This window comes from Rhinoderma darwinii, chromosome 13, assembly GCF_050947455.1.
Source record: "Rhinoderma darwinii isolate aRhiDar2 chromosome 13, aRhiDar2.hap1, whole genome shotgun sequence".
In the NCBI taxonomy this organism is placed as follows: domain Eukaryota; kingdom Metazoa; phylum Chordata; class Amphibia; order Anura; family Rhinodermatidae; genus Rhinoderma; species Rhinoderma darwinii.
In genome coordinates this window covers 6,141,814-6,156,561 of record NC_134699.1, presented here as the reverse complement: position 1 = coordinate 6,156,561, position 14,748 = coordinate 6,141,814, and the positions used below count along the sequence as shown (strand labels likewise).

The window sequence follows — 14,748 nt, the reverse complement described above, 5'->3', positions numbered from 1 at the left end:
CCTATTCACTTGAATACTGCAGCTCGGACGCTATTCCGTGACCGGAGCCATCTGCTTCCAGCATGGACGTCCGGTGCCTGGAGGCAGCCGAAGCAGCTGATCGGTGGGGGGTCCGGACCCGCACCAATAATATACTGATGACCAATCCAGTAGATAGATCATCAGTAGTCCGGTAGTGGACAACCTCTTTAAAATTCACTAGGAATCAGAACCTTGACTGACAGATGGGCCGTGGGTGCGACGTCACTAAAATTCTTTGCACTTTTTCCAGGAATGTCTAATTTGGAAGTAATCACCGCTCTGGAGCGTGGGTATCGCATGCCGTGCCCAGCCAACTGCCCCCAAGAGTTTTATGGCATTATGATGCAGTGCTGGCAACAAAACCCAGAGCAGCGACCAACCTTTGAATATCTGCAAGGTGTCCTGGAGGATTTCTTCACTGCCACGGAAAGCCAGTACCAGCAGCAGCCATGATAAGTGCCCGGTCATGTGCCAATACCACTGACTATCCAGATCTATGACACAACCGCATCATCTCAATCCACAAGTCATCTGTAGAGCGATATATACTGTTACGGAAACAATTGAATTAGGGATCAACTTAATGCTTCTCACCCATTATGGTTTACCGCCTATTAACACCTCTGCATTGCCTTATGTAGTTCTCTGCCAATCAAATGACAGGTCAATTATGTAAATTGTTACGTTAACGGAGAAGTATGATTAATAGTTATAAGTACAGAATTTTATATTTTCCTACCTAATGTGATAACAGAAAAAGGTTTTTTTTTTATTGTGCTGGTGTAGTACCCAGCTCTGCCTGTAGAGGGTGCTGTATTGTTAAAGAAAATGTTTCGCTTAAAGGGTAACTAAACGTTCAACAAACTTCTGACATGTCACAGTGACATGTCAGTAGTTTTGATTGATGGGGGACTGAGCACTGAGACCCCCGCCGATCGATAAAAAAAGTGGCAGAAGTGCTGGTGTGAGTTCTGAGATTCGTTTCTGTTCAGCTTTTTCCGGAGTACAGGCTCATAGACTTTCTATTGAGCCCGTACTCCTCTACATTGAATTCCAGAAAAAGCCGAACAGTAACTAAGGTCAGCGCTCACACGAGCACTTCTGCGGCTTCGTTTTAGCGACCGGTGGGGGTCTCAGTGCTCGAACTCTCACCAATCAAAACTTATGTCACTATGACATGTCAGAAGTTAGTTGAATGATTAGTTACCCTTTAAATCCAACCTGCACTATCCACATTGTTCATATGGTGTTGTGGTTATAGGCCATGAGCCATTTTAGCAGCAGCATGTATACTGGAGACTCTGAACCAGCAGTGTGTATACTGGAGACTCTGAACCAGCAGCGTGTATACTGGAGACTCTGAACCAGCAGTGTGTATACTGGAGACTCTGAACCAGCAGCGTGTATACTGGAGACTCTGAACCAGCAGTGTGTATACTGGAGACTCTGAACCAGCAGCGTGTATACTGGAGACTCTGAACCAGCAGTGTGTATACTGGAGACTCTGAACCACCAGTGTGTATACTGGAGACTCTGAACCAGCAGTGTGTATACTGGAGACTCTGAACCAGCAGTGTGTATACTGGAGACTCTGAACCAGCAGCGTGTATACTGGAGACTCTGAACCAGCAGTGTGTATACTGGAGACTCTGAACCAGCAGTGTGTATACTGGAGACTCTGAACCAGCAGCGTGTATACTGGAGACTCTGAACAAGCAGCGTGTATACTGGAAACTCTGAACCAGCAGCGTGTATACTGGAGACTCTGAACCAGCAGCGTGTATACTGGGGACTCTGAACCAGCAGTGTGTATACTGGAGACTCTGAACCAGCAGCGTGTATACTGGAGACTCTGAACCAGCAGCGTGTATCCTGGAGACTCTGAACCAGCAGTGTGTATACTGGAGACTCTGAACCAGCAGCGTCTGTATACTGAAGACTCTGAACAAGCAGCGTGTATACTGGAAACTCTGAACCAGCAGTGTGTATACTGGAGACTCTGAACCAGCAGCGTGTATACTGGGGACTCTGAACCAGCAGCGTGTATACTGGGGACTCTGAACCAGCAGCGTGTATACTGGGGACTCTGAACCAGCAGCGTGTATACTGGAAACTCTGAACAAGCAGCGTGTATACTGGAGACTCTGAACCAGCAGCGTGTGTATACTGGAGACTCTGAACCAGCAGCGTGTGTATACTGGAGACTCTGAACAAGCAGCGTGTATACTGGGGACTCTGAACCAGCAGTGTGTATACTGGAGACTCTGAAGCAGCAGCGTGTGTACTGGAGACTCTGAACCAGCAGCGTGTATACTGGGGACTCTGAACCAGCAGCGTGTATACTGGAGACTTTGAACCAGCAGCGTGTGTATACTGGAGACTCTGAACAAGCAGCGTGTATACTGGGGACTCTGAACCAGCAGTGTGTGTATACTGGAGACTCAGAACCAGCAGCGTATGTATACTGGGGACTCTGAACCAGCAGTGTGTATACTGGAGACTCTGAACCAGCAGCGTGTATACTGGAGACTCTGAACCAGCAGCGTGTGTATACTGGAGACTCTGAACCAGCAGCGTGTGTATACTGGAGACTCTGAACAAGCAGCGTGTATACTGGAGACTCTGAACCAGCAGCGTGTGTATACTGGAGACTCAGAACCAGCAGCGTATGTATACTGGGGACTCTGAACCAGCAGTGTGTATACTGGAGACTCTGAACCAGCAGCGTGTATACTGGAGACTCTGAACCAGCAGCGTGTGTATACTGGAGACTCTGAACCAGCAGCGTGTGTATACTGGAGACTCTGAACAAGCAGCGTGTATACTGGGGACTCTGAACCAGCAGTGTGTATACTGGAGACTCTGAAGCAGCAGCGTGTGTACTGGAGACTCTGAACCAGCAGCGTGTATACTGGGGACTCTGAACCAGCAGCGTGTATACTGGAGACTTTGAACCAGCAGCGTGTGTATACTGGAGACTCTGAACAAGCAGTGTGTATACTGGAGACTCTGAACCAGCAGTGTGTATACTGGAGACTCTGAACCAGCAGCGTGTATACTGGAGACTCTGAACCAGCAGTGTGTATACTGGAGACTCTGAAGCAGCAGCGTGTGTACTGGAGACTCTGAACCAGCAGCGTGTATACTGGGGACTCTGAACCAGCAGCGTGTATACTGGAGACTTTGAACCAGCAGCGTGTGTATACTGGAGACTCTGAACAAGCAGCGTGTATACTGGGGACTCTGAACCAGCAGTGTGTATACTGGAGACTCTGAACCAGCAGTGTGTATACTGGGGACTCTGAACCAGCAGCGTGTATACTGGAGACTCTGAAGCAGCAGCGTGTGTACTGGGGACTTAACCAGTCCTATGTAGAGTCTGTAGACTTTGAAAAAGCAGCACTGTGTACACTGGGGACCTAGAATGAGCTCTAGAGACTTTACTAGCTGTGTGGACATTTGGGACTCGGAACAGCGCCGTGCGCACTGGACACTGAATCAGCAGCGTGTACTTCTCCCCATCAGGAGGCAAGTTCCCTAAAATAGACTTTGAGCCAGAAGTACGTACAATGGAGACTGAACTAACACTGAGTAGACTGGAGACCCTGAACCAGCATTGTGTACACCAAAGACTGCGCTCACTGGAGATTTTCATCAGGGACCTGCACATTGTATACGGGAGGCTTTCTATACGAGTGCTGTGTATCCGGAGACTCGTGGTCAGCACTGTCTGCACTTTTCTCACTGCACTTCATCACTTTCATATTATTCATCTAATTAAGAATTATTCTTTATTTTTTTTTACTAAATCATTTCCAGGAAATACAATACATAAAAGTAAGATCGTGTGTATTATGTGATCAGCTCTCCTGCGCAGCTCATGCCAGAATGTACAGAGATATATATATATATACGTAGCCGCTCTGACGACCCAGTACTGAAGGGGCCTCCTGTTTTTCAATAATCCACCTTAAAGAAAAAAAAAAACCAGGAGGCCCCTTCAGTACTATTGGACTCTGTTTATGGATTCATTGGGTCGTCCGAGCGGCTACGTATATATATATCTGTGTGTTTCCAAAGAGTTCTTTGGGACTAATCTTAAACCTACCAGCTCCGACCCTTTTGTTGAAAAAGTGTGCGTAACACAATCACACATATATATCTGTATACTGAGATTGTTCATGCCACAATGTGTGTACACCCGACCATACCAAAGCAAAAACCTCCACTGCCATAAATACACCGTGCACTACAGTGGCCACATAATACCTCTATACTGTGCCCACATAATACCTCTATACTGTGCCCACATAATACCTCTCTACAGTGCCCACATAATACCTCTATACAGTGCCCACATATTACCTCTATACAGTGCCCACATAATACCTCTCTACAGTGCCCACATAATACCTCTATACAGTGCCCACATATTACCTCTATACAGTGCTCACATAATACCTCTATACAGTGCCCACATAATACCTCTATACTGTGACTACATAATACCTCTCTACAGTGACCACATAATACCTCTATACAGTGACCACATAATACCTCTATACAGTGGCCACATAATACCTCTATACTGTGCCCACATAATACCTCTATACAGTGCCCACATAATACCTCTCTACAGTGCCCACATAATACCTCTATACAGTGACCACATAATACCTCTATACTGTGACTACATAATACCTCTCTACAGTGCCCACATAGTACCTCTATACAGTGACTACATAATACCTCTATACTGTGACTACATAATACCTCTCTACAGTGCCCACATAATACCTCTCTACAGTGCCCACATAATACCTCTATACAGTGCCCACATAATAGCTCTATACAGTGCCCACATAATACCTCTATACTGTGCCCACATAATACCTCTATACTGTGCCCACATAATACCTCTATACAGTGACCACATAATACCTCTATACAGTGACCACATAATACCTCTATACTGTGCCCACATAATACCTCTATACAGTGCCCACATAATACCTCTATACTGTGACTACATAATACCTCTCTACAGTGCCCACATAATACCTCTATACAGTGACTACATAATACCTCTATACAGTGCCCACATAATACCTCTATACTGTGACTACATAATCCCTCTCTATAGTGCCCACATAATACCTCTATACTGTGACTACATAATACCTCTCTACAGTGCCCACATAATACCTCTATACAGTGCCCACATAATACCTCTATACAGTGGCCACATAATACCTCTATACTGTGCCCACATAATACCTCTATACAGTGCCCACATAATACCTCTATACTGTGCCCACACAATACCTCTATACAGTGCCCACATAATACCTCTATACAGTGACCACATAATACCTCTATACTGTGCCCACATAATACCTCTATACTGTGACTACATAATACCTCTCTACAGTGCCCACATAATACCTCTATGCAGTGCCCACATAATACCTCTATACAGTGCCCACATAATACCGCCATACAATGCCCACATAATACCTCTATATAGTGACTACATAATACCTCTATATAGTGACTACATTATACCTCTATACAGTGCCTACATAATACCTCTATACAGTGCACACAGAATACCTCTATACAGTGCCCACATAATACCTCTAAACAGTGACCATATAATACCTCTATACAGTGACCACATAATACCTCTATACAGTGCCCACATAATACATCTATACTGTGACCACATAATACCTCCATACTGTGCCCACATAATACCTCTATACAGTGCCTACATAATACCTTTATACTGTGACCACATAATACATTTATAAAGTGCCCACATAATACATCTATACTGTGACCACATAATACCTCTATACAGTGCCCACATAATACCTCTATACTGTGCCCACATAATACCTCTATATAGTGACTACACAATACCTCTATACAGTGACCACATAATACCTCTATACAGTGACCACATAATACCTCTATACAGTGCCCACATAATACCGCCATACAGTGCCCACATAATACCGCCATACAGTGCCCACTTAATACCTCTATACAGTGCCCACATAATACCTCTATACTGTGCCCACATAATACCTCTATACAGTGACCACATAATACCTCTATACTGTGCCCACATAATACCTCTATACAGTGCCCACATAATACCTCTATACTGTGACTACATAATACCTCTCTACAGTGCCCACATAATACCTCTATACAGTGACTACATAATACCTCTATACAGTGCCCACATAATACCTCTATACTGTGACTACATAATCCCTCTCTACAGTGCCCACATAATACCTCTATACTGTGACTACATAATACCTCTCTACAGTGCCCACATAATACCTCTATACTGTGACTACATAATACCTCTCTACAGTGCCCACATAATACCTCTATACTGTGACTACATAATACCTCTCTACAGTGCCCACATAATACCTCTATACAGTGCCCACATAATACCTCTATACAGTGGCCACATAATACCTCTATACTGTGCCCACATAATACCTCTATACAGTGCCCACATAATACCTCTATACTGTGCCCACACAATACCTCTATACAGTGCCCACATAATACCTCTATACAGTGCCCACATAATACCTCTATACTGTGCCCACATAATACCTCTATACTGTGACTACATAATACCTCTCTACAGTGCCCACATAATACCTCTATACTGTGACTACATAATACCTCTCTACAGTGCCCACATAATACCTCTATACAGTGCCAACATAATACCTCTATACTGTGCCCACATAATACCTCTATACAGTGACCACATAATACCTCTATACTGTGCCCACATAATACCTCTATACAGTGCCCACATAATACCTCTATACTGTGACTACATAATACCTCTCTACAGTGCCCACATAATACCTCTATACTGTGACTACATAATACCTCTCTACAGTGCCCACATAATACCTCTATACTGTGACTACATAATACCTCTCTACAGTGCCCACATAATACCTCTATACAGTGCCCACATAATACCTCTATACAGTGCCCACATAATACTGCTATACAATGCCCACATAATACCTCTATATAGTGACTACATAATACCTCTATATAGTGACTACATTATACCTCTATACAGTGCCTACATAATACCGCCATACAATGCCCACATAATACCTCTATACAGTGCCCACTTAATACCTCTAAACAGTGACCATATAATACCACTATACAGTGACCACATAATACCTCTATACAGTGCCCACATAATACATCTATACTGTGACCACATAATACCTCTATCCTGTGCCCACATAATACCTCTATACAGTGCCTACATAATACCTTTATACTGTGACCACATAATACCTCTATACAGTGCCCACATAATACCTCTATACAGTGCCCACATAATACCTCTATATAGTGACTACACAATACCTCTATACAGTGACCACATAATACCTCTATACAGTGACCACATAATACCTCTATACAGTGCCCACATAATACCGCCATACAGTGCCCACATAATACCTCTATATAGTGACTACATAATACCTCTATATAGTGACTACATAATACCTCTATACAGTGCACACAGATTACCTCTATACAGTGCCCACATAATACCTCTATACAGTGCCCACATAATACCTCTATACAGTGACCATATAATACCTCTATACAGTGACCACATAATACCTCTATACAGTGCCTACATAATACTTCTATACAGTGCCCACATAATACATCTATACTGTGACCACATAATACCTCTATACAGTGCCTACATAATACCTTTATACTGTGACCACATAATAAATTTATAAAGTGCCCACATAATACATCTATACTGTGACCACATAATACCTCTATACAGTGCCCACATAATACATCTATACTGTGACCACATAATACCTCTATACAGTGACCACATAATACCTCTATACAGTGACCATATAATACCTCTATACAGTGACCACATAATACCTCTATACAGTGCCCACATAATACCTCTATACTGTGCCCACACAATACCTCTATACTGTGCCCACATAATACATCTATACTGTGACTATATAATACATCTATACAGTGCCCACATAATACCTCTATACAGTGCCCACATAATACCTCTATACAGTGCCCACATAATACCTCTATACTGCGACTAAATAATACCTCTATACTGTGACTACATAATACATCTATACTGTGACTACATAATACCTCTATACAGTGACTACATAATATCTCTATACTGTGACTACATAATACCTCTATACTGTGACTACATAATACCTCCATACTGTGACTCCATAATACAGCTATACTGTGACTACATAATACCTCTATACAGTGACTACATAATACCTCTATACAGTGACTACATAATACCTCTATACAGTGATTACATAATACCTCTATACTGTGACTACATAATACCTCTATACTGTGCCCACATAATACCTCTATACTGTGACTACATAATACATCTATACAGTGCCCACATAATACCTCTATACAGTGCCCACATAATACCTCTATACAGTGACCACATAATACCTCTATATAGTGACTACATAATACATCTATACTGTGACTACATAATAAATCTATACTGTGACTACATAATACCTCTATACTGTGACTACATAATACCTCTATACTGTGACTACATAATACCTCTATACTGTGACTACATAATACCTCTATACTGCGACTAAATAATACCTCTATACTGCGACTACATAATACCTCTATACAGTGACTACATAATATCTCTATACTGTGACTACATAATACCTCTATACTGTGACTACATAATACCTCCATACTGTGACTACATAATACAGCTATACTGTGACTACATAATACCTCTATACAGTGACTACATAATACCTCTATACAGTGACTACATAATACCTCTATACAGTGACTACATAATACCTCTATACAGTGACTACATAATACCTCTATACAGTGACTACATAATACATCTATACTGTGACTACATAATACCTCTATACTGTGCCCACATAATACCTCTATACAGTGCCCATATAATACTTCTATACTGTGCCCACATCATACCTATATACAGTGACCACATAATACCTCTATACAGTGCCCACATAATACCTCTATACAGTGCCCACATAATACCGCCATACAATGCCCACATAATACCTCTATATAGTGACTACATAATACCTCTATATAGTGACTACATTATACCTCTATACAGTGCCTACATAATACCTCTATACAGTGCACACAGAATACCTCTATACAGTGCCCACATAATACCTCTATACAGTGCCCACATAATACCTCTAAACAGTGACCATATAATACCTCTATACAGTGACCACATAATACCTCTATACAGTGCCCACATAATACATCTATACTGTGACCACATAATACCTCTATACTGTGCCCACATAATACCTCTATACAGTGCCTACATAATACCTTTATACTGTGACCACATAATACATTTATAAAGTGCCCACATAATACATCTATACTGTGACCACATAATACCTCTATACAGTGCCCACATAATACCTCTATACAGTGCCCACATAATACCTCTATATAGTGACTACACAATACCTCTATACAGTGACCACATAATACCTTTATACAGTGACCACATAATACCTCTATACAGTGACCACATAATACTTCTATACAGTGCCCACATAATACCTCTATATAGTGCCCACATCATACCTATATACAGTGCCCACATAATACCTCTATACAGTGCCCACATAATACCGCCATACAGTGCCCACATAATACATCTATACTGTGACCACATAATACCTCTATACAGTGACCACATAAAACCTCTATACAGTGACCACATAATACCTCTATACAGTGACCACATAATACCTCTATACAGTGCCTACATAATACTTCTATACAGTGCCCACATAATACATCTATACTGTGACCACATAATACCTCTATACAGTGCTCACATAATACCTCTATACAGTGCCTACATAATACCTTTATACTGTGACCACATAATAAATTTATAAAGTGCCCACATAATACATCTATACTGTGTCCACATAATACCTCTATACAGTGACCACATAATACCTCTATACAATGTCCACATAATACCTCTATACAGTGACTAAATACCTCTATACAGTGACTACATAATACCTCTATACAGTGACCACATAATACCTCTATACAGTGCCCACATAATACCTCTATACAATGTCCACATAATACCTCTATATAGTGACTACATAATACCTCTATACAGTGCCCACATAATACCTCTATACAGTGCCCACATAATACCTCTATACAATGTCCACATAATACCTCTATATAGTGACTACATAATACCTCTATACAGTGACTACATAATACCTCTATACAGTGACTACATAATACCTCTATACAGTGACCACATAATACCTCTATACAGTGACCACATAATACCTCTATACAGTGCCCACATAATACCTCTATATAGTGACTACACAATACCTCTATACAGTGACCACATAATACCTCTATACAGTGACCACATAATACCTCTATACAGTGACCACATAATACCTCTATACAGTGACCACATAATACTTCTATACAGTGCCCACATAATACCTCTATATAGTGACTACATAATACCTATATACAGTGCCCACAATACCTCTATACAGTGCCCACATAATACCTCTATACAGTGCCCACATAATACCTCTATACATTGACCACATAATACCTCTATACAGTGCCTACATAATACCTCTATACAGTGCCCACATAATACCTTTATACTGTGACTACATAATACTTCTATACAGTGTCCACATAATACCTCTATATAATGACTACATAATACCTCTATATAGTGACTACATAATACCTTTATACAGTGCCCACATAATACATCTATACTGTGCCCACATAATACCTCTATATAGTGACTACATAATACCTCTATACTGTGACTACATAATACATCTCTACAGTGCCCATATAATACCTCTATACAGTGACCACATAATACCTCTATACAGTGCCTACATAATACCTCTCTACAGTGCCCACATAATACCTCTATACAGTGACCACATAATACCTCTATACAGTGCCTACATAATACCTATATACAGTGCCTACATAATACATCTATACTGTGACTACATAATACCTCTCTACAGTGCCCACATAATACCTCTATACAGTGACCACATAATACCTCTATACAGTGCCTACATAATACCTCTATACAGTGCCCACATAATACCTCTATACTGTGCCCACATAATACCTCTATACTGTGACCACATAATACCGCCATACAGTGCCCACATAATACCTCTATACATTGACCACATAATACCTCTATACTGTGACTACATAATACCTCTATACAGTGCCCACATAATACCTCTATACATTGACCACATAATACCTCTATACAGTGCCCACATAATACCTCTATACTGTGACCACAAAATACCTCTATACTGTGACCACATAATACCGCCATACAGTGCCCACATAATACCTCTATACATTGACCACATAATACCTCTATACTGTGACTACATAATACCTCTATACAGTGCCCACATAATACCTCTATACATTGACCACATAATACCTCTATACAGTGCCTACATAATACCTCTATACAGTGCCCACATAATACCTTTATACTGTGACTACATAATACCTCTATACAGTGACTACATAATACCTTTATACTGTGACTACATAATACCTCTATACTGTGACTACATAATACCTCTATACTGTGACTACATAATACCTTTATACTGTGACTACATAATACCTCTATACAGTGCCTACATAATACCTCTCTACAGTGCCTACATAATACCTCTATACTGTGACCACATAATACCGCCATACAGTGCCCACATAATACCTCTATACATTGACCACCTAATACCTCTATACAGTGCCCACATAATACCTCTATACTGTGACTACATAATACCTCTCTACAGTGCCCACATAATACCTCTATACTGTGCCCACATAATACCTCTATACTGTGCCCACATAATACCTCTATACTGCGACCACATAATACCTCTATACAGTGCCCACATAATACCTCTATACATTGACCACATAATACCGCCATACAGTGCCTACATAATACCTCTATACAGTGCCCACATAATACCTTTATACTGTGACTACATAATACCTCTATACTGTGCCCACATAATACCTCTATACTGTGCCCACATAATACCTCTATACATTGACCACATAATACCTCTATACAGTGCCCACATAATACCTCTATACAGTGCCTACATAATACATCTATACTGTGACCACATAATACCTCTATACAGTGCCCACATAATACCTCTATACTGTGACTACATAATACCTCTATACAGTGCCTACATAATACCTCTATACTGTGACTACATAATACCTCTATACTGTGACTACATAATACCTCTATACTGTGACTACATAATACCTCTATACTGTGTTCACATAATACCTCTATACAGTGCCCACATACCTCTATACAGTGCCCACATAATACCTCTATACATTGACCACATAATACCGCCATACAGTGCCTACATAATACCTCTATACATTGACCACATAATACCGCCATACAGTGCCCACATAATACCTTTATACTGTGACTACATAATACCTCTATACTGTGCCCACATAATACCTCTATACTGTGCCCACATAATACCTCTATACATTGACCACATAATACCTCTATACAGTGCCCACATAATACCTCTATACAGTGCCCACATAATACCTCTATACATTGACCACATAATACCGCCATACAGTGCCTACATAATACCTCTATACAGTGCCCACATAATACCTTTATACTGTGACTACATAATACCTCTATACTGTGCCCACATAATACCTCTATACTGTGCCCACATAATACCTCTATACATTGACCACATAATACCTCTATACAGTGCCCACATAATACCTCTATACATTGACCACATAATACCTCTATACAGTGCCTACATAATACATCTATACTGTGACCACATAATACCGCCATACAGTGCCTACATAATACCTCTATACAGTGCCCACATAATACCTCTATACAGTGCCCACATAATACCTCTATACTGTGACTACATAATACCTCTATACTGTGACTACATAATACCTCTATACAGTGCCCACATAATACCTCTATACTGTGTTCACATAATACCTCTATACTGTGACTACATAATACCTCTATACTGTGTTCACATAATACCTCTATACTGTGACTACATAATACCTCTATACTGTGACTACATAATACCTCTATACAGTGCCCACATAATACCTCTATACTGTGTTCACATAATACCTCTATACTGTGACTACATAATACCTCTATACTGTGTTCACATAATACCTCTATACTGTGACTACATAATACCTCTATACTGTGACTACATAATACCTCTATACTGTGTTCACATAATACCTCTATACTGTGACTACATAATACCTCTATACTGTGTTCACATAATACCTCTATACAGTGCCCACATAATACCGCCATACAGAGGCTACATAACTGCCCTGATAATAATACTATAAAGTGACCACATATTAGTTCTGTGTGATGCCTAAATAATGCCACATCTGCTGCCACCATGAGGTAAGTCCAAGATGAAGAGGTGTCGGGCATACAGAGAGAAGCGGGCAGCGGTGCTGTACAGCAGGTTGTGGATGTCTCCTCCAGGAAGTGTTCTGTACAGAAGCTCCCATGTAGTACCATAGACTCCGAGGCCCCTGTAACCATAAATCATCCGCCCGTCCTCTTCATTGATATAACATTATTCAGGTATATCTGTTTTTAAGGGAAAGCTGGGTGACATCCAATATGGCCACCATTACTCTACCATAGGGGCTGCCACCCAACTTTTCTTGAATCCTGGCTGGAAAATATAGCAAGCTCTGCAGTGATACGTACCTGCTCTTGCGTTGTGGCATAACTAGGAACATTTGCCTTTCAGAAATCTAGGAAAGCTGGGTGAATTGGTTGTCATACAGCGTCCCCTGACCCCCCATCCAGCGGGTCAAGCAACTATTTGTGGGAATAATCATTCCCATTGTTGGCAGATTTTTGCAGCATCTGCCCCTTTAATACCCAGAGTCCCCCATAGTGAGAGAAATCTGTAGGATTGGGGGCACATTGATACCCTGAGAATTGTACGACAGCTCCTGCGGGAAGAATGATTACTTCTGGCAGCTGCTGATTGTTACCTAAGGTGGCAGCAAGCTGTGCAAACTGGAGGGGGGTCCAGGGGTGTAGCTATAGGGGGTGCAGAGGTAACCAACGCACCTGGGGGGGGGGCATGTTACAGATGTTGCATTGGGGCCCCCATACTGGGCAGTCTTATGAGCGCCAACTTTTCCTTGGCATGCAATGGTGGCGAGGGACAACCCCAAGCAGTAGGGGGCGCAGTGTTTGTCATCGTACAAGGATCCTGAGGGGCCCCTCTTCCACATATGGGGACGCAGTGTTCTAAATGGCATGTATGGCCCTAGTATGGGTTTAGTATCAGAGCCCCGGAGCTTCACGCTGCCAATGCTGCCAAACGCTGCCAATGCTGTCTCATCGATCTACTGGGGTTCTATAGGCGAGGCCATAAAGTCTCCAGGCTCCTCCCTTTTGTTGTG

The 14,748-nt window shown here is 41.5% G+C and overlaps 1 protein-coding gene across 2 annotated transcripts in view; it reads left to right on the top strand.

Moving 5' to 3' along the window:
* The window catches only part of HCK (HCK proto-oncogene, Src family tyrosine kinase), a 105,477-nt gene extending 104,617 nt beyond the window's left edge, over positions 1-860 (top strand). For both annotated transcript variants that reach the window (XM_075846388.1, XM_075846389.1), the window contains one exon: positions 272-860. In XM_075846388.1, coding sequence (XP_075702503.1) covers positions 272-474 — 203 coding nt within the window. In that variant the 3' untranslated portion in view covers positions 475-860. The remainder of the gene's footprint in view (positions 1-271) is intronic.
* Positions 861-14,748: the final 13,888 nt, after the last annotated feature.